At 45.0% G+C, this 26,902-nt stretch overlaps 1 protein-coding gene across 2 annotated transcripts in view; it reads left to right on the top strand.

Moving 5' to 3' along the window:
• The window catches only part of PRKACB (protein kinase cAMP-activated catalytic subunit beta), a 212,319-nt gene that overhangs the window by 43,072 nt on the left and 142,345 nt on the right, over positions 1–26,902 (top strand). Inside the window, exon 1 of one of the 2 annotated variants that reach the window (XM_082265316.1) lies at positions 20,975–21,197. The exons of the other annotated variant lie outside the window; for it this stretch is intronic. Within the exon in view, the coding sequence (XP_082121442.1) occupies positions 21,017–21,197 (181 nt within the window). The 5' untranslated portion in view covers positions 20,975–21,016. Of the gene's footprint in view, positions 1–20,974; positions 21,198–26,902 lie in introns of those variants that run through there. 2 annotated transcript variants of the gene reach the window in all.

Genomic DNA, 26,902 nt, shown 5'->3' with positions numbered 1-26,902 from the left:
TAAATACAGCTGGATAAAACAAAAACTGTCTGTCTTCATTTCAGGCTGAAAGCAACAAAATTTTTAAATTTTAAAGGTGGTTGATACTTTTCAATTACCACTGTATATCAAAAAAGTAGTAAAAACAACCAAAACACCATAACAAATATATCTTCCAGTCTCAAAAATCCCTATCTTACAAACAGTCATGTGCAGTCCAGGGCAACTAAAGGCATTTAGTATTTAGTAGTAATGTAATGTGATTTTATTTTATTTTGAACGGTATCAGTGTGTTTGGTGCATTTTACATTTGAATTTGCCGCCGGTTCCACCCCCGGAAGAGACGGAAGCCAGGGCTCGCAGACGATCAGGAGGAAGCTCCGCCGCCGCACACCGCCCGCAGTCTTCGCTGGATCCCAGAGAAAAGGTAAGTAAAACCTCATCCAGCGATCTTCTTAGCGCTACCCCGAGTGTGACTCGGGGTTACCGCTTTTGGCACTAAAATCTTACCCCGAGTCACACTCGGGAATACCGCTAGGAAGGTTAACGCTGCATCAAGCGCTATTAGGCGACCTGTAACATAAAGGATCTTTTATTATCTAAATTAAGGTGAGCAGTTTTGCCCAAGGTGGATATGTGAGTCCCGAGGGCAGGAGCTGAGAACCACTGCTATGGAGGTTGCACAGGCAGTCCAACTCCTCCAGGATGGTACATTATTATGTGCCACTGCCAGAAGGTTTGCTGTGTCTCCTAGTCTCAAGAGCATGGAGGAGATTCCAGGAGACAGGCAGTTACTCTACGAGAGCTGGACAGGGCCCTAAGCCATTAGCAGGACCGATATCTGCTCCTATGTATAAGGAGGAATAGGATGAACACTGCCAGAGCCCTACAAAATTACCTCCAGCAGGCCACTGGTGGGATGTCTCTGACCAAACAATCAGAAACAGACTTCATGACGGTGGTCTGAGGGCCCGACATCCTCTAGTGGGCCCTGTGTTCGCTGCCCGGCAATGTAGAGCTCAATTGGCAATTGCTATTGAACACTAGAATTGGCAGGTCCACCACTGGCACCCTGTGCTTTTCACAGATGAGCAGGATCACCCTGAGACCATGTGACAGATGTCAAATGATCTGGAGAAACCGTGGAGAACATTATGCTGCCTGTAACCTCATTCAGCATGACTGGTTTGGTGGTTTGTCGGTTTGTCTGACCCTACGCTGGTGCACTGGGTCGTGGGTTCCTCATGGTGCGCGACAATGCCCGGCCTCATGCGGTAAAAGTATGCCGCCAGTATGAAGGAATTGATACCATTAACTGGCCCCTACGCTCCCCTGACCTAAATCCAATAGAACTCCTCTGGGACATTGTTTTGGTCCATCCGATGCTGCCAGGTTGCACCTCGGTCTGTTTAGGAGCTCATTGTTGCCCTGGTTAAGATCTGGGTGGAAATACCCCAGGGCACAATCCATAGTCTCATTAGGAGCATTCCCCGGCCTTGTCAGCATGCATACAACGTGGGGGCCATACACACTACTGAGTACCATTTTGAGTTGCTGCAATGAATTTCAGCAAAATAGACTAGCTTGATGCATCCTTTTTTCACTTTATTTTTTGGGGCACCTTTGAATTCAGCCCTCTGTAGGTTGATCATTTTCATTTCCATCAAATGATGTGACATCCTTTTGTTCCAAACCCATTACCCAGTCCATATCAGTATAGATATCCAGCATGATATTTTTCGCCCATTGAGATTCATTGTGTTTTCAAAGTGTTCCTTTCATTTTTTTTTGAGCAGTGTACAAAAAACTGTCTTTTTACAGTATATACACTTTAAGGAGACATTTTACATTGTCTAAACTGCTATGAAAAGTTTTACATATGGAATGTACACAAGTTCCAAATGAAGTCATTGAAATGTACTAGGAATTTCCATGCTATGAAAGGTGGCATCCCTACAGCCGGGGATGGGGGGTTAACTTGGAAAGCCGCGTTTTCATCTGCCAGCCGCGTCCGTTTGTGTATGGAAAACTCTTTACAGCCATGGTGACCTTGACGTGTTTACTTGTGGCACAGTCCTGCTCATTGACAAAATGACAAGGCAGAGTGAAACAGTACATCACCAAGGAACATCCAAATATATTTATTGCAGGTTTTCTGGTGTTTCTGTAATAGTACAAGGTCAGTGTTTTTGGCAGGTTTTCTGGTGTTTCTGCAATAGTACAAGGGGTCAGTGTTTTTGATGTGTATGGCTAAGTAATGGTTCAGCCTACCAAATGGCTCATAGCCACTAAAATGTTCCCTGGCAGTCTGGAATAGGGAGCGCCTCCAATTTCTATAAATTCCCTAAAGTGAAAATAAAGGAGAGGTTTTTTTTTTGTTTGTTTTTTGTTTTTTGTTTTTTTTTAAGGAAACACGAACACATTATACTCCTGCTAACCATTGGGTTATACTGCCCCCTACAGGAGTAGGACACTAGGCAAAAAACGCCAATGGCCAGTCCCAGGGGGTATACTCCCTCTCTTGCTATAGCTACTCAGTTTTTTCTGCCTAGTCAGGAGTAAGGACCTAGTTCCTTGCTGGGATCTCTGGTCCTGACAGTTTTTTCTTTTTAGATAGAAATTTTTTCCTGATTATTTCCTGTGAGATCTACAATCAACTGCCAGACTGGGCAACGGGTTGGATAATCTAGATGCAGTCATTCCAGTCTGGCCAGCGAGTGCGCGCACACCTTAGCTCCACGCTAGGTCGGCCCCGACATCGTCCCACCTGACAGAGGCTGGCCTGCAAGTTAAAAGCCTCGTGAGGTCGCGTACGACTGGGTCTCGGCGCAAGTCGTAATGTTCCTCCTGGCTGACAGCCCCCCCCCATTTTGATGGCGAGGGGTTCTGTCTGGAGTGGTGCCTGCCTGGTTCCTGATATGGTGAGTTGCTGTCCCCCTTCTCCCCCTGGAGGGTTTTGAGGTGGACGTGAGCCCCCTCCATGGAACGTTCAGACCCGTGGGTTCCCTTCCTTCCCGTCAGGCACCCCTCTTCAGTCTGTCGCCACTATCCCCCCCCCCCCCCCCTCCACTTATGCTGGAGCTGTGTGTGTTCTGATCCACCTCCTGGGGTGGGGGCAGGGCACTATGCTGGCGATGGGCGCCACCACCACCGGCGTGGGGGGGGGGGTTTGTACTTGGGTGGGGGATCCTGGTAGCCTTGTGGTGCCGTGCGGGGCCGCTATTTTGTTGTTGCCTGTGTGCTCAATGCACGGCGGCCATTTTTGTGTAGTTCGGTGGCCATTTTGCGGTGTTTTGGCATTGAAAATGGCGGCTGCCATGGCTGTGGGTTCCGATTTTGATGGTGGGAACCCCTCCTTATCCCCTGGTGCTGACTCCTGGATCTTTTCACTTCCTGATCGCCGCATGCGGAATGCAGATTATCCTGATCGCTGCAGGTGCCTCTTTCTGCTGGGTGGGAAGTCTGGTGAGGTCCTCTTTTTTTGTAGCTGCTGACTTTTATTAAACACATAATTGACTGGAACTCTGCTTGAAGATTCCCACATTATGCAATAGTTACATTATTGCACGTCATGATTCCAGCTGGAAATATTGTGTTGCGTGGCACCAGTTGATTATTATAAATTCAAACAGTACAGTACTTTATTCATAGAGCCTACATATCGAGCTCCTGAATACACTTCTTAAGTACAGCCGTGGTCAAAAGTTTTGGGAATGACACAAGTCTGCTGCCCTAGTTTTTATGTTGCCAATATGCATATACTCCAGAATGTTATGAAGAGCGATCAGATGAATTGCAATTAATTGCAGAGTCCCTCTTTGCCATGTAAATGAACTTAATCCCCAAAAAAAAATATTTCCACTGCATCTGTGAAGAAGGCGTCGGGGCGCCCAAGAAAGTCCAGCAAAGCCCCTGGACCATCTCCTACAGTTAATTCAGCTGTGGGTTCGGGGCACCACCAGTGCAGAGCTTGCTCAGGAATGGCAGCAGGCAGGTGTGAGTGCATTTACACGCACAGTAAGGCGTAGACTTTTGGAGGATGGCCTGCTGTCAAGAAGGGCTGCAAAGAAGCCACTTCTCTCCAGGAAAAACATCAGGGACAGACTGGTTGTGTTCTTTACCTAAGAACACAACCATGAATAAAGAATGGAACAAAAACATCCTCCGAGAGCAACTTCTCCCAACCATCCAAGAACAGTTTGGTGATGAACAATGCCTTTTCCAGCATGATGGAGCACCGTGCCATAAGGCAAAAGTGATAACTAAGTAGCTTGGGAAACAAAACATTGACATTTTGGATCCATGGCCAGGAAACTCCCTAGCCCTAATCCCATTGATAACTTGTGATCAATTCTCAAGAGGTGGGTGAACAAAAAAAAAAAATCCCACTAATTCTGACAAACTCCAAGCATTGATTATGCAAGAATGGACTGCCATTAGTCAGGATGTAGCCCCAAAGTTGATGGACTGCATGCCAGGGCGAATAGCAGAGGTCTAGAAAAAGAAGGGTCAACACTGCAAATATTGACTCTGCATAAACCATGTAATTTGTCAATAAAAGACTTTGACACTTATGAAATGCTTGTAATTATGCTTCACTATACCATAGTATCATCTGACAAAAAGATCTAAACACTAAGGCTCCGTTCGCATCTAGGCATCCTGGAACGCAGGCAGAATCTATACAATTCGGAATCTACGCAAATCGCAGGAGGCGCTTTTGTCCCGTTACTTCCAATGGCAGTGCGATTTTGCAGTGATTGTTGCCTGACAAAGCGCTGTAAAATTGCGTAAACAGAATCCTGGGATGCAAGTCGCTCAAAAGAAGTCCTGTATCCCACGTTTTGCAGAATCGCCGCAACCTGGGACGCCTAAATGGGAACAGAGCCTGAAGCAGCAGACTTTGTTAAAATTATTATTTGTGTCATTCTCAAAACTTTTGGCCACGGCTATATAATCCGCTTACAGGACATTCTGTTGAACTTTTCCTGCATTTTTCGGTGGACAACCCTATTTCTCACATTTTTAGAACCGTGTTTAACTCAAGGCCCTAACCTGGTCCAAACAGGAGAAAGCAGAGATAAGATAGGGGTAAATACATGGGGGGAGGGGTATGGGACGATCCCCGTTGCCCTCCAGTGATGCCCAGAGGAAGCTCTGTAGATCCAGAATCATGGGAAGACCGCTGGGAGGCTAGAGGTTTGGTCTTTGTAAATAAAGTTATCAGTCCAAATTTTCCAATATTTATCTTGCTCTCTCAGCGCCATAGTAAGGTTTTTCATTCTCCAGTTCTCGGTTAGCCTTGCTAACCAATAGGATCTGGTTGGGGGGTGGAACTTTTTGATTTTGCCGGGATACACGCCCTTGTAACAGTAAAGGTCTTTAAAAGAATTTTATTTTTTATTACTTTATCATGTAAAGTTTATCTTTAAATGGCTAGATTAGTGGTCTAATTCCCTTGGTAATGCGATCATCCTGTATAAATAGATCAGTAAATGGTAAAAAAAAAAATAAAAAATACAATGCAAGCATCCCTCTGTGATTTTGGGTCTGGCCTGAAATGTCTCATAAAGTCCACATGACAGTCTGATGTTTTTATTGTATTTATGGTTAATTCTATTCCCTCAATGATTATGGGTATTTATTGATCATTTGATTTATGTTTTATCATGTAACATTTTATTGTAGCTCATGTGTTATGTAGTACCATGCAAGCAGTCGTTCTGAGGAAGTAGACTTTGATCCGTGAAACTCATGGAAGTCTATAAATTGTGAGATTTGATGGGCGACTTCCATGGCACACTTATTATTGTGCGCCAAAAGCAGGCATTATCCTTATAGAAATGATAACCTATTGATGTCCGTCACTCCTATAAGCAGTCAAGCAGAGGATTTCATGTACTAAATTACCAACTACCGATGGAGTAATCTTTGGTTTAGGCTTTGTACATCTGGCCTTAGTATGCGGAGTAGCAATTTTGTTTAAAGTGCATTGTTAATGCCTTTAACCCATGTTCACATTGGTTCGATTTGAGCCAATTGCTGGCAATGGCACCGTCCGTACTCTTCTTCCCCAGGCTACTAAGGGCAAAGAGCTCTGTCATAGACGTGGGCCGTTCTCCTCGGGTCATAAGAGGTCTTTTTATCTCTCAGGGTCTCAAGACAAGGGATCAAAAGTCAGGGCCTCCACCAGAGGTTCCAAAAGGACCTGGTCTGCCTAGCCATGAGCGGGCTCTTTTAGACCTGCGGACAAGGCTGCCTCTGCATGCAAGGGCGTCCTCCCCTGTATTTGGGGTGTGGGGATGTCTTCGCTGGTTTCCGGATCCATGAACCTCCCCGGTACTGGACAAGTGGGTCCGTGAAGTTATTCGGTCAGGCTACAAGATCGAGTTCGGTCTTATCCTCCGGAAAAGTTCTTCCCTTCCAACCTGCCCTTGTCCCCGGATCGCTTACGGGGGTCTCTTTGTGGCAGTGCAAGACTTGTTACTTCAAAGGTGATTGTGTCGGTTCCGACTTCGGAACGTTTTCAGGGGTTTTTACTCGAGCCTCTTTACAGTCCCCAGGAAGGATGGCAAGGACCTCAAGGCGCTAAACTGCTTTGTCTGAGTACAGAAGTTCTGCATGGAGTCCATTTACACGGTAGGGACGTCGCTACCTCTGGGGAAATTCTTCTCGCTTCTATCAATATGAAGGATGCCTACCTGCACATTCTAATATGTGCCGGCCACTAGCGCTTCCCCTGTTTTGCCATGGTCGGAGTATTATCAGTTTGTGGTGTTGACCTTGGTCTCGCATCCGCTCCTCATGTCTTCATAAGAGTGTTGGCCCCGGGGCTGGCATTGTTTGAGTCAGCGGGGTGGTACCTGGACAATCTTCTGTGAGCAGGGTCTCCGACTGCTCTGATGGCCAACTGGGGATTGCTCTGCGAACTCTGAGGGAGTTCGGTTGGATTCTGAACCTTCAGGAGTCTGCTTTCGTTCAGTCCACAAAAACTGGATCTGGGTCTCACTTGGGACTCTACCTCAGCCGGAGTGTTTCTTCCTCTGGGAAAACTCCAGACATTGCAGGAGGCAATTCAGCTTCTGTTATTCAGCAGACGGTCATCCCTCCGGGCTTGTATACGGGTGCTGGGCCTGATGGTGTCCACCCTCGAGTCGGTCTGTTTACATAGTTCCACACAAGATCTCTGCTAAAGAGATTCCAGTAAAACGGGACAGGATCCACGGTCTCTACATGTGGCTTCCGTCTCCGGCACTTCGACATTCTAGTGGCTCCAGCCTGGCCTAGGTACACCGATCTGGTATGGCTCGCCGCCGATGCTTCTTGGGAACTTCCTCTCAGGGAGGCTCTGCTGTCCCCAGGACCAATCTTCCATCCTGCTTTACAGTTGCTGGCTGAAGGATGGAGGTTTGTCTGTCGGTGATTCCTAGACTGTTAAAAGCTATGAAAGCTACTTATAGGAAGATCTACTATCTTACATGGAAGACGTATGTGCGTGGTGTAAGTCTCTCGGGGTTCATCCTCACTCCTTCTCGTGTGTGGCCTCCCCTGTGTCCCAGGCTTAAACATCCGAAGATAATTGCCTTGCATGCCTTGGATGTGGTTCAGGCAATTAGGGTGTACGTTCAGGCAATTGGGGTGTACCTAACAGCTACGGAGTCTTTTAGGAAGTCGGACTCTATTTGTGCCCACGGATGGACCTCACAAAGGGTTGTCTGCTTCTTTTGCGACCATTTCCAGATTGATCAGACGGTGGTTAGGGCCTATTGCGTCAAGGGTCAGGCGCCTCCTTTCCCTGTTAATGCGCACTCTAATAGGGCGTTTAATGTCTCCTGGGCTTTGTCATCCAGCGTCAATGACACAGGTTTGCAAGGTGGCCACCTGGTCGTTGGTGCACACTTTTTACATTTTTTTTTTTTTTTTTTTTTGTGGATGTGTTGGCATCGTCGGATGCTTCTTTTGGCCGCAAGGTTTTGCTGGCTACTGTTACAAGGACCTGGTCCTCTTTTGAGGGTGTATTGTTTTGTTTTTTTTCAGGTGCGCTCCAGTTTATGGTTGAGCTGTATGTTACCTGGTTGGCTATGGTTAGCCTTGGGATTTTTTTTTTCTGCGGTTTCCTACCCCCCTCATGTTTGACACTGCTTTGGGACGTCCCGATGGTTAAGAATCAAGGAGCTGTGACCGTCAATCAACGAAAGAGAAAATGGGATTTTTGACTTAACGTAATTACATATTACAATAATTCAATAAAATTGCAAACATATAAGAAATTAACCACTTTACCTCCGCTCACATGGAGGCTACTGCGGCAAAGTGCCGCGATCCCGCCCCTTGTGGGCGGCGCTCGCTCCCGCTGTGTTCATTCACAGCGGAAGTCGCCGCTGCTCTTACCCGATCGTCGGGGATCGAGTCTGGAGATCCGCCCGCTGTGTGTAAACACAGCGGGCGGATCTCCATAGTGACAGGGACTGACAGATCGGAGTGTTCAGCATAGCTGGACATCCGATCTGTCCTTCTGTCACACAGTCACCCCCCCCCCCCCCCCACACGTCAGTAAGCACCAGGCATACATTAACCCCTCCCTCTCCAATAAAATTAACCCCTTCCCTGCCAGTGTCATTTTTACAGTAACAGTGCATATATATAGCACTGATTACTGTAGACATGTCACTGGTACCCCCAAAAGTGTCAAAAATGTCAGTCAAGGGTCCGATCTGTCCGCCGCAATGTCGCAGTCCCGCAAAAAAAATCGCAGATCACCGCCATTACGCGTTAAAAAAAAAACAACAAAAATGACAGAAATCTTTCCCTTAGTAAACGCAATAACTTTTGCGCAAACCAATCAAAATACGCTTATTGCGATTTTTTTTTTTTTACTAAACATAGGTAGCAGAAAACAAATTGGCCAAAAATTTTTAAAAAATTTGATTTTTACATTTTTTTGGGGGGGAATTTCATATAAAAAAATGTGAAAAATATTATTTTTTCAAAATAAACGCTCTTTTTTTGTTTATAGCGCAAAAAGTAAAAATCGCACAGGTGATCAAATACCACCAAAAGAAAGCTCTGTGGGAAAAAAAGGACGTAAATTTAGTTTGGGTATGGCGTCGCACGACCGTGCAATTGTCAGTTAAAGTCGCACAGCGCCGAATCGCAAAAAGTGGCCTGGACGGAAGACAGCAAAATCCTCCGGTGGTAAAGTGGTTAAATAAACTGATCCATAATCAATAAATAAGGTATAAACTCAAAATAATCCCAATATTGGCATCCATGATGATCTCAGATAGGTAAAATGTATGATGGCATATTGTATGATGACCAAAAAGTTCTATTTCTCGTATGTTTGGATTTTTTATTGAATTATTGTAATGCGTAACTTGTTATCATGTAATATACAATTCTGTTTACCTTGTGAGTTGCCTCATTTATAGTCCCCACAAACAATGTATCCTCTACTGTATTGTATTTGTATGGAGGCATCTTGCTCATGATGCATCGGATTATTATCTCTTGCATATGTTAACCCTCACCTTGTAAAACAACCTATTCAGGTTATTATTTATTATTCGTTTCATTTGTGTATAGAAATAAACGTTAATACTTTTTTTTTTTTTTTTTTTAATATGTGATCTCTATCAGCTGCGTAAGAGCTAGGGGAAGAGAAACAGCAGCATGCTGAACTTCCAATATCTGGCTGTTCAGGGGAGTTCAGGACATGTCTGATCATTTGAATAGCCAGAAAACTGACCACGCTGTGCTCTCCTGCCTAGTGTGCTCAGTTTTCAATAGGAGGGAGGGACTGGCCAGAACACAAAGGAAGCAGCACAAAGAACAGTATACTTTTTCGTACAGGTACATGGTACCGCAGGCACATATCAGGAATATGAAATTCTGGGATTTGTATTCTTAGTAATGGGACTAGCTGATTATGACAGCTGTTGACTACTCCAATTAAATATACTGAAAGTAACCTTTAACACTTCATGTATGTATTATGTGCTGGATTGTTCAGAAGATGTAGTCTTTCCAGTGTTCTCCCCCAGCCATCACCTCTGTCATATAGCGGGAGGTCCTCTCTACCAGACTAGGTTGATGCAGACTTTTTGGCACGCATGGACAGTTGACCAGCAGCTGGCCTCTTGTCCGAGGTCACCGCACTCTCGTTTTGTCATTATTCCCGATGTGTCCGTCTATATTCGTTTTATACAGTTTATTAATAGCTTACCAAGAAGGTAATCTGACTACTTTCTAAAGTTAAATTGTTGGATGTTCAATAGCGCTATGCAGGAAAACTTTCTTTTGAAGTCGATCTGTATTTATTGCTAGACTGCTGGGTCATACACTCCAGTCAACATCAAACAACTCAACTATTTTTATTTTCCCACCCTGAAAAACTGGCAGTGGCTCGGGATCACAACAGTTTGACTGAATTACAAGTGCGCGGCAGAATAGAAAAGGGTCAGGGTGTGGTCTGAGGTAATGAAGTTGAACTGCAAGAATCCTGCAATTGCATTAAAGTAGTATTAAACCAAAAAAAAAATCCATTATATTGCAGCTTACCAGTTCTTAGATGTGATGGCTGCATTGTTTTTTTTTTTTTTGGGGCTTCCTTTGTTTTATATTTATCTGGTGATTCAGCCAGTAAGAGCCCATTCAGACTAGCGCGACACGACTTTCGGGGGCGACCTGTGAAGTCACGTGCACCGCGACTTCGGCGCGACTTGCAGAGACTTCACATAATGGAAGTCTATGCAAGTCGCCTCCAGGTCGCCCCAAAGTAGTACAGGACCCTTTTTCTAAGTCGGAGCGACTTGTGTCGCTCCTATTAGAACGGGTCCTGTACTACTCAATGGACCGCGACCGAGCGAGACTTGTCAGGCTGACAAGTCGCCTGACAAGTCACGCTAATGTGAACGGGCTCTAAGTCTGTTGTTTTTTTAAAAGAACAAACTCTCTTCCAGATGTATCCATTTTCCAGGAAAGGGACTAACCTCATTCAACACTGGCAGGGGTGTTTAAAATCAACTTTTATGTAAAACCTTTATCCCAAAAGAGAGAAACAACTTCTGTAACAAATTTTTAAGTATTAGCTGGAATTTGGCTCCTATTAATATATTTAAATCTGCCAGTACGTGATTGTCTTTAAGTGGTTATCCCTTTGCCATAGCTGCAGCTGTCCGCCAAAATTCTGGTTTTAAAATTTTTAGCCCGTGATTTCCCTTTCCGCTAAAAGCGATCCGAGTGGCTGATTAGACACTGGATCGCTTTTAGAAGCAGCGGGAGGGGTCGTGGGCTTTCTGCTTTTTGGTGCCGCTTTCCTTTTTTTTTTTTTTTTTTTTTTTGTGCCTCCCCGTCTCACTGGGGAGCCCTGGATCTGATTAGTTGCTGCTCATTGCCATAGGGGTAATTGAGGACCGAAAAATCTCCCGGACACTCTATGGTCTATGAGACCTGAAGCCACGAGCATTTCATTACTTCTGATCAGGGAGAATGTAAACAAGGCCATATAATTTTTGGAAAGAATGAGATCAATGGTTTTTTCTTTATTTTACTTATCTGATGCTTTTAAGGGTACAGGAGAAATGTGGGGTCTTAAAAAACAAAAAAAAAAACCCAGATGTCCATAAAGATGACCTGTCCTGCTTTATTGGCATCACAAGGGATGGAGTAAGGTGAATAAAAGTGGGTGTTGGCGCTGCTCCCAGATCTATACTAAGTAAAAGTGTCACCTAAATCTGTGTGTATCATTACATATTGTGCAAATAGTGCTTGAAATGCAGTATACATTCAGTGTGTTCATAAATACCAGTGCAAATCCAATATTGATATTGTCCACACTAGAAAAGTGCAATAATGAAAGTGTCAGTCCCAAATTACAAATTAAGGGCTCTTTCACACGGTCCGCCTCCGTAGGCGGATCTGTGCTGCTCAGCGGGGATCGATCCGCCGATCCCCACTGAGCCGGCGGATGACAGCTCCGTCTCCGCTTGCAGTGCATAGAGGGAGGTGTCACAGCTCCCGCTGCTCTCTATGGGGGATCGGATGAGAGCGGACCGCCTGTCCGTTCACATAGGGGCGATCCGACTTCGTGGGGCGACCTCCGAGGTCGCGGTGCGAGCAGCGCTCCGCGACCTCGGAGCGGCCGCCATGGACTTCATAACATTGAAGTCTATGGCGGTCGCCTCCTGGTCACCCCAAAGAAGCTCCGGACCCTTTTTCTAGGTCGGAGCGACTTGTGTCGCTCCTATTAGAACGGGTCCGCAGCTTCCCTATGGAAGGCGACCTACGGCGACCTGTGAGGCGACCAGGTCGCCTCACAGGTCGCCTTAGTGTGAACAGGGACTTAGTGTGAACGGGGGCTAAGTGTCATCAAGTGGTTATACCCATGTTTAATAATTTTCTGCTTGTAACACAAAGCTGTGCTTTCTATGTTCCCAGTGTTGATTAATTATTGCGCAGTTCAGGATTCTTCACTTTGCAGCATTCTGACTACTTTGTACATTTTGTTGTTTGCCATGGGTGATCATGAAAGTTCCGCTATGTATAGAATAGTCACTGAGGAAATCACTCTAATCTGCTTGTTAACACCAGAGCTGTGATTTTTTTTTTTTTTTTTTTGCATTTAACATGTAGTGACACCTACTGGTGATATTTGGTATTGTAGCTCATCATATACTATGGACACATTTGTACATTTACACTGCAAATCCATTCACACCAGTCTTTTATCAAAGTGGAGTTCCACCCATTTTAGTGACTTTAGATGTTTGTAATCCCCTTTTAAAACGACTTTTACCAAAGTGGTAAAATGGAAAGTTTTTTTTTTTTTTGCTAGTAAATACCTTATTTTCTGCTTTAATTATCCTCTTCTCACTTCCGGGTCCGGACGGCGACTACGTCATTCAGCGATTCGCAGTATGTGCTGGGATGTATATCAGGCCATGAAATCTCGCATTATTACACAGGAGATGAGCTGTACTGCGTGCTCTGCCCCGCCTCCGCCCCGCCTCCTCTCAGTGAGTGAGGACTGAAAGCATTATATCCTCACTGAGAAGAGGCGGGAGGAGGCGGGGCAGAGCACGCAGTGCAGCTCATCTCCTGTGTAATAATGCGAGATTTCATGCCCTGATATACATCCCAGCACACACTGCGAATCGCCGAATTACGTAATCGCCGAACGGACCCGGAAGTGAGAAGAGGATAAATAAATTAGAAAATAAGGTATGTACTAGCAAAAAAAATAAATAAATAAATAAACTTTCCATTTGGTAAAAGTCGTTTTAAAGGGGATTACATACATCTCTATGTAATCCAATTTATTAAAAATGGCTGGAACTCCACTTTTAAGGCAGGGCCACACATTTTTTGTTCAGTCAGCAAGCTAAACAATACACACACAGCATGACTTGGGATTAAGCCCACACGTGTGCCACCATAGGAAGTTGCTTCCTATGGTGGTACACAGAGAAGATGAATCCGGAGTGTCGGTGGGGGACCCGTGAAGAGGAGGATTGGGGCTGCTCTGTCCAAAACCATTGCACAAAGCCAGTAAAACCTGTTTTGTATTTTAAAAATGACTTTATAATCACTTTAACATGCAGTAATGAACCTAGTCTCTAAGGTGCATAGCAGGCAGGTGTGACTGGGGAGACCCCAAAATCCTGTGCACTCTTATGCACAGGTCCACTCCTGGCTGCCTTCTTGGGTCCTTTTTGGAGTCCTAAGCAGCTTCACTAACCCAAGAACAAAAATTTTGGCAGTGCGCCAGTCCTTGGATGTGGTGGCTTCATTGGTTTTATTATAACTTTTTTTTTTATTTTTATTTTTTTTTACCTTTGTGATCCTGCCATTGGCTCACTTCTCCTGTCCTAAGATAACAGCCATGTGGAGCAGCATTGTCAACCAAGTACAAAATGTGATGTGACTGCATAACACCTCCCTCTTGTCTCATTAACAAAGGGCGGTGTTTTGTAGTCTATGGAGATAGCAGGGAACTGATAGCACTCCATGGGCAGAGAGCACAGGAAGTTCATCCCACAAGGTTTCTGGCTGGATTAAATGTACCGTATTTATCGGTGTATAACACGCACCTCAATTTTAGGAGGGAAATTTTAGGAAAATGGCTTAAATTCGAAATAAACAGCTTTGAACTCAGAACTTTTTTTTTTTTTTTTTTTTTAATCAAATGCAGTGCCCATGAATGCAGCCTCATCAGCGGTAGTGTCCAGCAATGCAGCCTCGCCAGCTCTATTGCACAGATCGGGGCCGAGGAGAAGGGAGGACGAGCGGCCGTTGTCATCTGAAGTCCTGGTGCCTATGATAGACATCACACGTCCCAGCATTGAGCCACTGTGCTGCCTATCATAGGAGACGGGACTTCCTATTACAGCGACCGCTCATCCTTCTGCTCGGCCTGGCCCGCCCCCCTCTGCCTGGCCTTTTTTTTTTTTTTTAAATATATCCACGTATAACACGCACTGCTGTTTTGCCCTCCATTTTTAGGAGGAAAAAGTTTGTGTTATGTGCTGATAAATACCACATGTGCAAAATATTTTTATTTTTTTTGCACATGTGGAACAGATGTAATGCTTTCAGTGGTATATCTCACTGGCCAAAAGGGAGCAATTAAAATGTATTATTAGTCTTTACACTTTAATAATATTAATAAATCTAACTATATACAGTATTTAGCAAGAATGTAAGACTACTTAGCAGTACCATTCATAAGCTGGCCTTAGGTGGACTGAATCTCAACCGGTTCAGCAGAGACTGGCTAAGATTCCATCAATCTATGGGGAGGCTGTGCGTACCCAAATCGATCCATCAATGGATTTGGGTACAACCAGCCTGTTGTGTTTTTTTTTTTTTACATGTTACTGCTGACGGCTATAGCCACTAGCTGCAATCGTTGTGTTCTGCCGACATAAAACTATAGCACTGTGGGAGGGATTCCCCCATCAACACTAACTGTGTTGATGGGGGAATTGAGACATTTTCTTTCCTTCCACCCATGGTAGAAGGAAAGAAAATGGCATCATCTATGGGCTGCTATACAGTAAGTGACAGTACCAATGATACAACAAACCGCAGCATATAATGATACAAAGTATCACCCTATACCTAAAATTAAACAGTGTACAACAACAAGCGATACCTAAATAACTACATTATATATGAAATCTACCTACCCTTACCTTTCTGATTGGTTGCCATGCAGCTACTTCATTTTTGACAAATTCCCTTCATAGGGGTTTTCTTTAACCACTTTGGCTTTCACTCTTGCACACTGCCTATGGATCAGAGCAATTTTTCTGCTATAACCTATTGACTCAGCGATAACACAATAATGCATATCTTTTTGTCTCTTGTACCACCCAAACACTAAAAACTCTAAATCTACAAGCATCCACGATCGAACACTAACCTATCTAGCCCTGTAAAGAAGAAATTGCTCTACATACCTTTTCTGAAGGTCCGGTCTCCAGCGGCGGAAGCTCTGCAGAGGAGACAGCAGACAACGGCTGGGAAATGACTGGGTAGTGACATCACCCATAGAGTTACTATGGGGCTTCCATTGTCGGCTGCCTCCACAGAGAAGCCGCCGCTGACAGCTCAGCCTGGGACTAATTGGATCGGCTTCAGAAAAGGTGTGTATAGCAATTTATTTTCTTTACAGGGCTAAAAAAGGTCTTAGATCGTGGATGCCTGTAGATTTCGAAATTTTAGTTTAAGAGTGGATTTGTACTTTAATAACAAAGGGCCTATTTTTGGGGACATTCTTTTTTATGAAATCCATAGACAAAACAAGAAACTAAACTAAAAAGAGAAAAACTTTTGTACTTTGATCAGTGTCGGTTTAAAAAGAAATTGGTGTTCCGACCCATGGATAAGAAGTATAATTTGAACTAGTTAACCACTTAACGTCTAGCGACGTAGACCTATGTCGGCTGAATTTGCGTGGTTGTACCGGGTTGATGCCTCAAGCTAGAGGCATCATCCCGGTACGGTTTTTTAGAGCCGGCGGTCGACTTTCTGGCGGTAACGACGATGCCACTCAATCGTTTACCCATCCCCCCCCCCCTGCCGCCTTCTGCGGCTTTGTCCGTGTCTCCCCTCCCACCAGGAGACCCGAGCACCCAGCCGGAAAATCCGCCGGCTGGATGGAGTCCCGATCAAAGCCAGGAGCGGTTTTCGATCGGGTCTCCTGATGACGTAACCCAGAGCCGGCATCCATGACTTCATGTCCGGGTTACTCGGCTGCTAAAGGCGGCAGATTCAAAAAGTGACAGTATTCAAAAATGCAGTTTTCGGCGTTTTGAATACATGGAAGTGTAGTGGAGGGGTCTAGGGTCTTTTAGACCCTCGATCCTCCATGAAGAGTACCTGTCACTGCATATTGCTGTCACAAGGGATGTTTACATTGCTTGTGACAGCAATAAAAGTGATCAGATTTTTTTTTTGAAAAAAAAAAAAAACCTGTGTTAAAATTAAAAAAATAAATAAAATAAATAGGAAAAAAAAAATGTATCCGCCCACGAAAGAAAACGTAAATGGAAGTCGCGCCGCAAATGAAATCGCTGTTCAAACCACACATGTGAGGTATCACCGCGATCGCCAGAGCGTGAGCAATAATTAAAAAAAAAGCTACACTCTAAACTGGTAACCATTAAAAAATTTTAAAGCGTCGCCTATGGAGATTTTTATTGACCGTAGTTTGTCGCCATTCCGCAGGTGTGCGCAATTTTAAACCGTAACATGTTTGGTATCTATTTACTCGGCGTGACATCATCTTTCACAATATACAGAAAAAATGGGCTAACTTTACTGTTTCGTTTTCTTTAAATGCAGTGAAATGTGATTTTTCGTAATTTTTCAAAAAAAAATGGCGTTTGAAAGACAGCTGCGCAAATACCGCGTGACAAAAAATATTGCAATGACCGCCATTTTATTCTCAAGAGTCTTTGCTAAAAAAAATATATATATGTAATGTTTGGGGGTTTTAAGTCGTTTTCTAGCAAAAAATACTGATTTTAACTTGTAAACAAAAAGTGTCAAAAATAGACTTGGTGGTAAAGTGGGTAATGACACTTGAAGATTTTTGTAACAAGCATCGCAAAGTTACTTTCAAATGAAGCAAAGGCCTTTTTTTTTTTTTGGTTTATGTGACACAAAAATGCAGAAGTTTTAAAAATGGGAGGGGAAAAAAAAGAAATCAGAAAATAGAGAAGGGGAACAATGAGGTAGTTTTAGGGTAAACTAATGGTATTAAAGGGTAAAGAGAAACACATTTTATTAAAATGATTTTAATTGTCATGTTGCTTAATCTGACATTATATGCAGATTAAAGCTCATCCCTTCGATGTGCAGATGAATGAAACTGAGTAGATACAAAACTAAACGTTACTGGAATATGTGACGTCTGTTTCCCTGGAGGCAGCGGGATCAGAGTGAAATTTGTTACTTAAAAAAAAAAGTAAAAACAGGAGAATTGGACGAAAGTTTAATTTTTGAGGGAATGTCTGCTTTACAAACACTTGTCATAATGTATTGGAGACATATTGTGTACTTTAAGTTGTTCTTTGGGATGTCTCCAGTGCTTTCAGTAATACGTATGTAACAAGATATCCAATTGAAAGAAGCCTACTTTGCAAACAAAGTTAGCCAGCATATCAAGCAGTAGCTGTAAGTTGCATCTTTGTGTGCATTCTGCCGTTTCAGCAGTAGGTGGCAGCAGAGCTCCTCGCTGTGGATGGAAATGAAGATTAGTTTGATGTCACTCCCTCCCGCTTGTCATATGCTTGCTATTTATAGACGTTGCTTCTACTGTCCAGTGGGATCCTCTCTAATCCTCCCTGCAGAACCTGTTCAGGGAGAGTAGAGACAATCAGGGTTCAGGCTTTTTACTTATGCTTTGTCTCAATTATTGCCATTTGTGTGCACTAGACAAAGGTTTTTTTTTTTTCCCATGCACTTTAAAAAAAAAAAATTCTACCATCATCAGAATGTGAAAGTGTCGCTGGTGTAAATCAGCCTTCATATGGAGAGATGAAAAGGCTCCATGTTGTCAGTCTGCCTTGTGATGATTATGTTCCTGTGTAGAGGGAATTCTGCTATAAGCTGTAAGTGGAAGCTCCGTAGCCTTCAAGCTCTGAAAAACTAGAGCAGGAAATGTCTCGTGTAAACAGGCGGAAATCTCCATGGGAACATTCACAGCCAGCGGTGAGCTATAATTAGAATGAAAATGAACCAAAAATGGTGGCTGGAGAGGAGAATGCAGGAAGCGAGATTTCTACCAGCAAAGTACAGGATTTTCCTATGCTGCTTATTACAGGCCTGATTTTATTGATGCAGAAATGAAAGGCATTAATTTGCTGGAAAAGTATGACCTAAGCTGCCGAGTGTCTCTAGTAATCCTGCCATTCGTCTTGCACAGTTAGTAAATCTTTATGGCTGGCGGTATGCTCAGACATTGATTGGCCTTGTAGCTAAATTTGTAAAAATTGAATTACGGTGTTCAGTGATTCCATGCTCTGCCCTTTTCTTTCATCCCTAAGCAGACCTGGCTATACACACTGGACCATGATGGGGATGTTTATGTAAACCTGTAGCATCGCTCAAAGCCATGGATTCCAAGATCCACAGAAGTACATTGGGGGGCATGGGTGCCGATGTGCTCATTCAGAAGCGATTTGTGCCGTAAATGAAAAAAGACTCCACAGTCCTGACCAGCCAGTGTAACACAGAAATGTGAAGCGGCCTCAGCCTACATGTGTCTGCCGAGAAACCATTCTCACTGACGCGTTTCGCCCCACCAGGGCTTAGTCCTAGGTGGGTGGGGTGAAACATGAGCAGGGCTTTGTCATAGGTGGGCGGGGCAACAAATGTCAGAATGCTGGCCTGATGCATTCTGAACACAGGAGGTCAGACGCTCGGCACTGGCTCCTTTCAATTAAGTCTTTGCGTTCTCTAAATAAATGCAAGGAGTTCTTAGATTGGATGAGGTGGTGAGGCAGGACGGTGACCCCATTTAAAGGGGGAAGAACATTTTTTTGTGATGTATGATTACAGAGCAGCATTCATTTGCATCTTTAACCATCTAGAATTCAGCTTTAAATATCGGAAATTAAGACAACTCTACTTTTTGGTGAAAGTTGACCTTTGAAGCCAACTTACTGTATATATTAGTTCAGTCCTGCAGTCCTCCATCAGTGAAGATCGTTGGATCGGGGGTGAAGTTAAAGCGAAGTTCCGGCCTCAAAATCAAAAAAATCGATTTTGGGCCATCCGCTTGCTGAGGGCCACCTGAAAAAGTAATGGATGCTCCCAATTTTTTTTTTTGGTCACTTACCTTGATATTGAAGAAAATATACTCACCTTCCTTCCACTTCCTCCCTCTGCGGCCGCGGCCCGTGCTGTCACTTCCGGCTTACGATGACTCCTGGGAGCTGAACATCAATGCGCCTGCACCGGCCCCGCTCGTCACTTCCGGTGTAGGCATGGTATTCCCTGCTAAACAGCTTCTGGGCATGTCCAGAATCTGTGCAGGGATGCCGCGCCTGAACCCGAAGTGACAAGCGGGGCCGGTGCAGTCATTACGATGACTCCTGGGAGCTGAACGTCAATGCGCCTGCACCGGCCCCGCTCGTCACTTCCAGTGCAGGTGCGTCATTCCCTGCTAAACAGCTTCTGGGCATGCCCAGAAGCTGTGCAGGGATGCTGCTCCTGAACCGGAAGTGACAAGCGGGGCCGGTGCAGTGCATTGTGGCACTCCGACGTCACCGAAGAGGCCGAAGAAGAGGACGCCCTGGCTTTAGCTGCCCACACCTGAGATGGCAGCGCTGGAGTAGAACTTTTCAAGGTAAGTATTTCTTCTTACAGGTAAGTGCGACCTGGGAGAGTTCAGAGGCTATCCATTATGGAATGTACTAGCCCTGACTGTCCCGGGGGTATTTTTATCTCAATTTGACCCCTGAGGCCGGAACTCCGCTTTAAATATTAATTTCCCCAGGTGAGCTGCATTCAGGGATATGTGATTCAATGAACAAAGTACCAAAGACCGTTCTATATACAGTTAGGCTCCTTTCACATATGCGGACTGTTCATTTCATCAGTTCAGTCTCGTCAACATGGATGAAGTATTCATCAGTGCTCATCAGTTTTTCATGTTTTTTTATCAGTGCTCATTAGTTTTTCATGTTTTTTTATCAGTGCTCATTAGTTTTTTTTACATACACTACCAATGCAAAAACTGATATTTTTCGTCCGATCCGTTTTTTTTAACAGAAAAAAAATAGAGCTTTGATCATTTCTAAAAAACGGATGATGACGGATGCAGGTGTAAATGGATGATCATCCTTTTTACATCAGTTTTTCCATAAAGATGCATTAATGTCCGTTTTTTGATCCGTCAACAGATGAATAAAAACGGACAGCATGTGTGAAAGGTGCCTTAGAATAAAAGTAATATGATTGGACCTCTCACTTGTCAAACAGAGCACCGCCTAGTGTCCAAAAGAAGCATTTTCTCTCTTTCAAAGGTGTAGTCAGGTCATTATGTGACGTTCTCTCTCTGAACTCATCCCTTTGTCACAGATATGTGGCTAGGATACCTAATAACATAACTACAGATTCATAAGCCCTGAGGGCACCGGTGACCTATGGGAGAGCCTGCAGCTTTGTCATTTGAGAACATTTCTCTCATTGCAGAGCTGCATGAAAGGTCTTAATTATTTTAGCCTTGCTTTGCTGGGACTCGGCTAAAGACAGGTAACATATTGAACAATTGTCATTTTTGTAAGAAAACCACTTCAAAACTATGCAGATAAATGCAGCTCAAGCAAAGCTGAAATAAGCCTGCAGCCATAAAGTCTTCTAGAGGAACAAGTAGCAGCCGCGGTGGTTTTGTGCACACAAACAGGAAGTACGAGACGCTTATTGCTCTGCAGGGTGTTTTTTTTTTTTTTTTTTTCTTTTTTCCAACCCTCGTCTTTAGTTATAGAGCTGTTTGTAGCTACTTTCCCTAAACATACCTGTATGTATGGCATCGTACAACGAAAGTCTTCAGGCCGCCAGCACCTCGACAGCCCTGCAAAAGTTAGAGGGCTTTGCCAACAGATTGTTTCATCGAAATGGAAAGAACAGCACACAAGAACCGAGGACAGCCCTGGAACAAGAGGGCCAGCTGGTTTCTGAGAACACCTTGCAGTGGGACAGAGCAAGTAAGTTTCCTGTTAACAGCAGCTGGGAGCTGTGTGTGCGACTGAGCACATTGCTGCTATTGAACCTTCTATTAGGAGGAAAACTTTATAGTACTTACAGTGTCTAACAAAAGTGAGTGCACCCCTCACATTTTTGTAAATATTTTATTATACCTTTTCATGTGACAGCACTGAAGAAATGACACTTTGCTTCAATGTAAAGTAGTGAGTGTACAGCTTGTATAACAGTGTAAATTTGCTGTCCCCTCAAAATAACTCAACACGCAGCGTTTTAATGTCTAAACCTCTGGCAACAAAAGTGAGTTAAAATGTCCAAATTGGGCCCAAAGTGTCAATATTTTATGTGGCCACCAGTGGCGGCCGGTGCATAGGGGGCGCCAGGGCGCCGCCCCCCCTGAAAAAAGGAAGAAAAAAAAAAAGATAAAAAAAAAAAAAAAGATTGCAAAACGAGCAATAAAGTTTGAAAAAAAAAAAAATTGCGTTCGCCGCCGCCGCCGCCAGCCGATGTGGAGGGGATGGGGGGGTGGGGTTACCACCCAGAAGAGGCGCCGATTGGCTGCCTTCTGGGGGGCGTGGGGGGCGTAACCTGGGCGCAAGGCAGATTCCTTGGAAACCCCCACTTCGTGGATTCCTGGCTGTGATTGGTCCAGCCTCCAGCCTGGACCAATCACAGCATCCAGGACATCCAACGCTGACCCCGCTGACGTCACTCGCAGCAGTGGACCGGACCGCGGGCGATGGAGTCGGACTCGGGTGGACACCGGACGGGAGTGACGGCGGCACCGGAGAGGAGACCAGACCACCGGAGGTCATCTGCTGGAAGAAGACATCACCACCGGTGAGTCCTCGTGGTCCTCCTGTCCTGTCAGTCCTCCATGACCATCCATCCAGCTTTTCCACCGCCATCCCCCTATGCTCTGCCTCATCCCATGAGTCATGGGATGAGGCAGAGCAGAGGGGGATGGCGGTGGAAAGGCTGGATGGATGGTCATCATGGGCCATGACCATCCATCCATCCAGCCTTTCCACCGCCATCCCCCTCTGCTCTGCCTCATCCCATGACCATCCCTCCCACCGCCATCCCTTTGCCTGATCCCATCTCTCCCACTGCCATACCTCTGCAGGGGGCATGTACGCTGGTCACTACATTGAAAGGGGGCATGTACGCTGGTCACTACATTGAAAGGGGGCATGTACGCTGGTCACTACATTGAAAGGGGGCATGTACGCTGGTCACTGTATTGAAAGGGGGCATGTACGCTGGTCACTGCATTGAAAGGGGGCATGTACGCTGGTCACTACATTGAAAGGGGGCATGTACGCTGGTCACTACATTGAAAGGGGGCATGTACGCTGGTCACTGCATTGAAAGGGGGCATGTACGCTGGTCACTACATTGAAAGGGGGCATGTACGCTGGTCACTGTATTGAAAGGGGGCATGTACGCTGGTCACTGCATTGAAGGGGGCATGTACGCTGGTCACTGCATTGAAAGGGGGCATGTACGCTGGTCACTACATTGAAAGGGGGCATGTACGCTGGTCACTGCATTGAAAGGGGGCATGTACGCTGGTCGCTGTATTGAAAGGGGGCATGTACGCTGGTCACTGCATTGAAAGGGGGCATGTACGCTGGTCACTGCATTGAAAGGGGGCATGTACGCTGGTCACTACATTGAAAGGGGGCATGTACGCTGGTCACTGTATTGAAAGGGGGCATGTACGCTGGTCACTGCATTGAAAGGGGGCATGTACGCTGGTCACTACATTGAAAGGGGGCATGTACGCTGGTCACTACATTGAAAGGGGGCATGTACGCTGGTCACTGTATTGAAAGGGGGCATGTACGCTGGTCACTGCATTGAAAGGGGGCATGTACGCTGGTCACTGCATTGAAAGGGGGCATGTACGCTGGTCACTACATTGAAAGGGGGCATGTACGCTGGTCACTGTATTGAAAGGGGGCATGTACGCTGGTCACTGCATTGAAAGGGGGCATGTACGCTGGTCACTACATTGAAAGGGGGCATGTACGCTGGTCACTGTATTGAAAGGGGGCATGTACGCTGGTCACTGCATTGAAAGGGGGCATGTACGCTGGTCACTGCATTGAAAGGGGACATGTACGCTGGTCACTACATTGAAAGGGGGCATGTACGCTGGTCACTACATTGAAAGGGGGCATGTACGCTGGTCACTGCATTGAAAGGGGGCATGTACGCTGGTCACTGCATTGAAAGGGGGCATGTACGCTGGTCACTGCATTGAAAGGGGGCATGTACGCTGGTCACTGCATTGAAAGGGGGCCTGTACGCTGGTCACTACATTGAAAGGGGGCATGTACGCTGGTCACTACATTGAAAGGGGGCATGTACGCTGGTCACTGCATTGAAAGGGGGCCTGTACGCTGGTCACTACATTGAAAGGGGGCATGTACGCTGGTCACTACATTGAAAGGGGGCATGTACGCTGGTCACTGCATTGAAAGGGGGCATGTACGCTGGTCACTGCATTGAAAGGGGGCATGTACGCTGGTCACTGCATTGAAAGGGGGCATGTACGCTGGTCACTGCATTGAAAGGGGGCCTGTACGCTGGTCACTACATTGAAAGGGGGCATGTACGCTGGTCACTACATTGAAAGGGGGCATGTACGCTGGTCACTGCATTGAAAGGGGGCCTGTACGCTGGTCACTGCATTGAAAGGGGGCATGTACGCTGGTCACTACATTGAAAGGGGGCATGTACGCTGGTCACTGCATTGAAAGGGGGCATGTACGCTGGTCACTGCATTGAAAGGGGGCATGTACGCTGGTCACTGCATTGAAAGGGGGCATGTACGCTGGTCACTGCATTGAAAGGGGGCATGTACGCTGGTCACTACATTGTAGGGGGCATGTACGCTGGTCACTACATTGAAAGGGGGCATGTACGCTGGTCACTACATTGAAAGGGGGCATGTACTGTGTGGTCTGTGCTAGGGGGTCTGTACTGTGGGGTTTGTACAAGGGGCCTGTACTGTGGGGTTTGTGCCACTCTGTCAGTGTATCCCATAATAGGGCCCCTGCTCCCTATTATGGGATATACTAGTACTGATGGAGCCCTTAATATGTGATATATTGGGAGAATTGGTTCACGCAAGCAAAATACAGGGGACAAAATGGGTGGGGTCTATAAGGGGTGTGGCTTCTGAGAAATGGGAGGGGCCAAAATAGAAGGGCGGGGTCTTGCGCCCCCCCATCTTAAAACTTCACCAGCCGCCACTGGTGGCCACCATTATTTTCCAGCACTGCCTTAACCCTCTTGGGCATGGAGTTCACCAGAGCTTCACAGGTTGCCACTGGAGTCCTCTTGCACTCCATGACGACATCATGGAGCTGGTGGATGTTGGAGACCTCCACCTTCCATTTGAGGATGCCCCACAGATGCTCAATGGGGTTTAGTCTGGAACCATGCTTGGCCAGTCCATCACCTTTACCCTCAGCTTTTTTAGCAATTCAAGGCAGTGGTCGTCTTGAAGGTGTGTTTGGGGTCGTTATCTAATTGGAATAGAAGGGAGAGGATCATGCTCAGCTTCAGTATGTCACAGTACATGTTGGCATCCATGGTTTCATCAATAAACTGTAGCTCCCAGTGTTTCGGTAGCACTCCTGCAGCCCTAGACCATGACACTCCCACCACCATGCTTGACTGTAGGCAAGACACACTTGTCTTTGTACTCCTCACCTGGTTGCTGCCACACGCTTGACACCATCTGAACCAAATACATTCATCTTGGTCTCATCAGACAACAGGACATGGTTCCAGTAATCCATGTCCTTAGTCTGTCTTCAGCAAACGGTTTGCAGGCTTTTTTTGTCCATCATATTTAGAAAAGGCTTCCTTCTGGGACGACAGCCATGCAGACCAATTTGATGCAGTGTGCGGCTTATGGTCTGCGCACTGACAGGCTGACACCCCACCCCTTCAACCTCTGTAGCAATGCTGGCAGCACTCATACATCTATTTCCCAAAGACAACCTCTGGATATGGCACTGAGCACGTGCACTCAACATCTTTGGTCGACCATGGCGAGGCCTGTTCTGAGTGGAACCTGTCCTGTTAAACCGCTGTATGGTCTTGGCCACCGTGCTGCAGCTCAGTTTCAGGGTCTTGCCCAACGTCTTATAGCCTAGGCCTTCTTTATGTAGCGCAAAAATTAATTTTTTCAGATCCTCAGAGTTCTTTACTATGAGGTGCCATGTTGAACGTCTAGTGACCGGTATGAGAGAGCGATAACACCAAGTTTAACACACCTGCTCCCTGTTCACACCTTAGACCTTGTAACGCTAACGAGTCACATAACACTGGGTCAGGAAATTGGCAAATTGAACATTTTCACTTAAGAGTTTACTCACGTTTGTTGCCAGCGGTTTGGACATTAATGGCTGTGTGTTGAGTTATTTTGAAGGGACAGCAAATTTACACTGTTATACAAGCTGTACACTGACTACTTTACATTGTAGCAAAGTGTTATTTATTCAGTGTTGTCACATGAAAAGATATATTTACAAAATTGTGTCGGTGTACTCACTTTTGTGAGATTCTGTATGTATTTTAGACTGCTTTCACACAGATCTGTTTTTCTTCCACTTTTGCTTTAAAAAAAAAATAAAAAGGTGGAATAAAAATGCAAAAATGCATGACCATGAAATCCTATGGAACTCTTCACACTGATCAGTTGCAGGTCTGCTGAGTTGTAAAATTCTGCTAAAAGCATTTTTGGTGCCGATAAATAATGCACCTACCCATTTAAATGAATTGAAACCACATCAAAAATGCACTCGCAATTGCATTTTTGGCGCAGTTTTTGTTTTGTTCGTCGCCCCCCTTAAATTGGGAAAAAAAATGCCTACTGTGCTTTAATATCAATAGTTCAGTCCTTTAGTCTCTCTCTACCTTTTGCTTTCAGTCAGTTCTACCCTGTTGACCTTGCCGGTAATAGGACGATCTCCACTTGCTCTTCCAATGCTTTTAGTATTGTCAACCTTGTATGCATGCTCCCATTGTGGACTACAAGCTTATGTGCCTCAGTATAGTGAGCAGACACAAACAAGCTTACAGGTTCTAATGGACCGTGCTACTGAATAGCTATCATTTACTCAGTATTACCTACAAAAAAATCAGTTGCAGCTCTCGTCCCTGCTCAGGTGGTCCTCCACTGTTCCACAGGTTAGAGAAGGGAACTGAAAAGTGACAAGCAGTTGAACTAACACGGACAGAATCCATAACATGTGCTCTTTGTTTTGCTGTACAAGGCATCATGGGCAATGTGTGATGTGAGAAAGGCAAAAAAAAAAAAAGTTTGATGTTGAATAACCCTTAACAAAGGGTAAATGTATACCAGTGTCTATAGTAAGATAGGAAACTCCCAGAGGGACATGCATGGCAGTCATATTTACATATTTAACCCCAGATAAAAGTGTGTATGTATGTGTGTGTGTGTGTGTATATATATATATATATATATATATATATCTATATATATGTATGTATATGTATGTATGTGTATATATATGTATATATATATATATGTGTGTGTGTGTATATATATATATATATATATATATATATATATATATATATATATATATATATATCTATATCTATAAATATCATTAAAAAGAAAGTTAATTTACTTCAGTTCACTAATTCAATTAAAGTGAAA

This window comes from Pelophylax lessonae (assembly GCF_965119305.1).
Source record: "Pelophylax lessonae genome assembly, chromosome: 8".
NCBI classification, from domain to species: Eukaryota; Metazoa; Chordata; class Amphibia; order Anura; family Ranidae; genus Pelophylax; species Pelophylax lessonae.
Note: the sequence above shows the minus strand (reverse complement) of the source record. Positions and strands in the feature narration are given on the sequence as shown.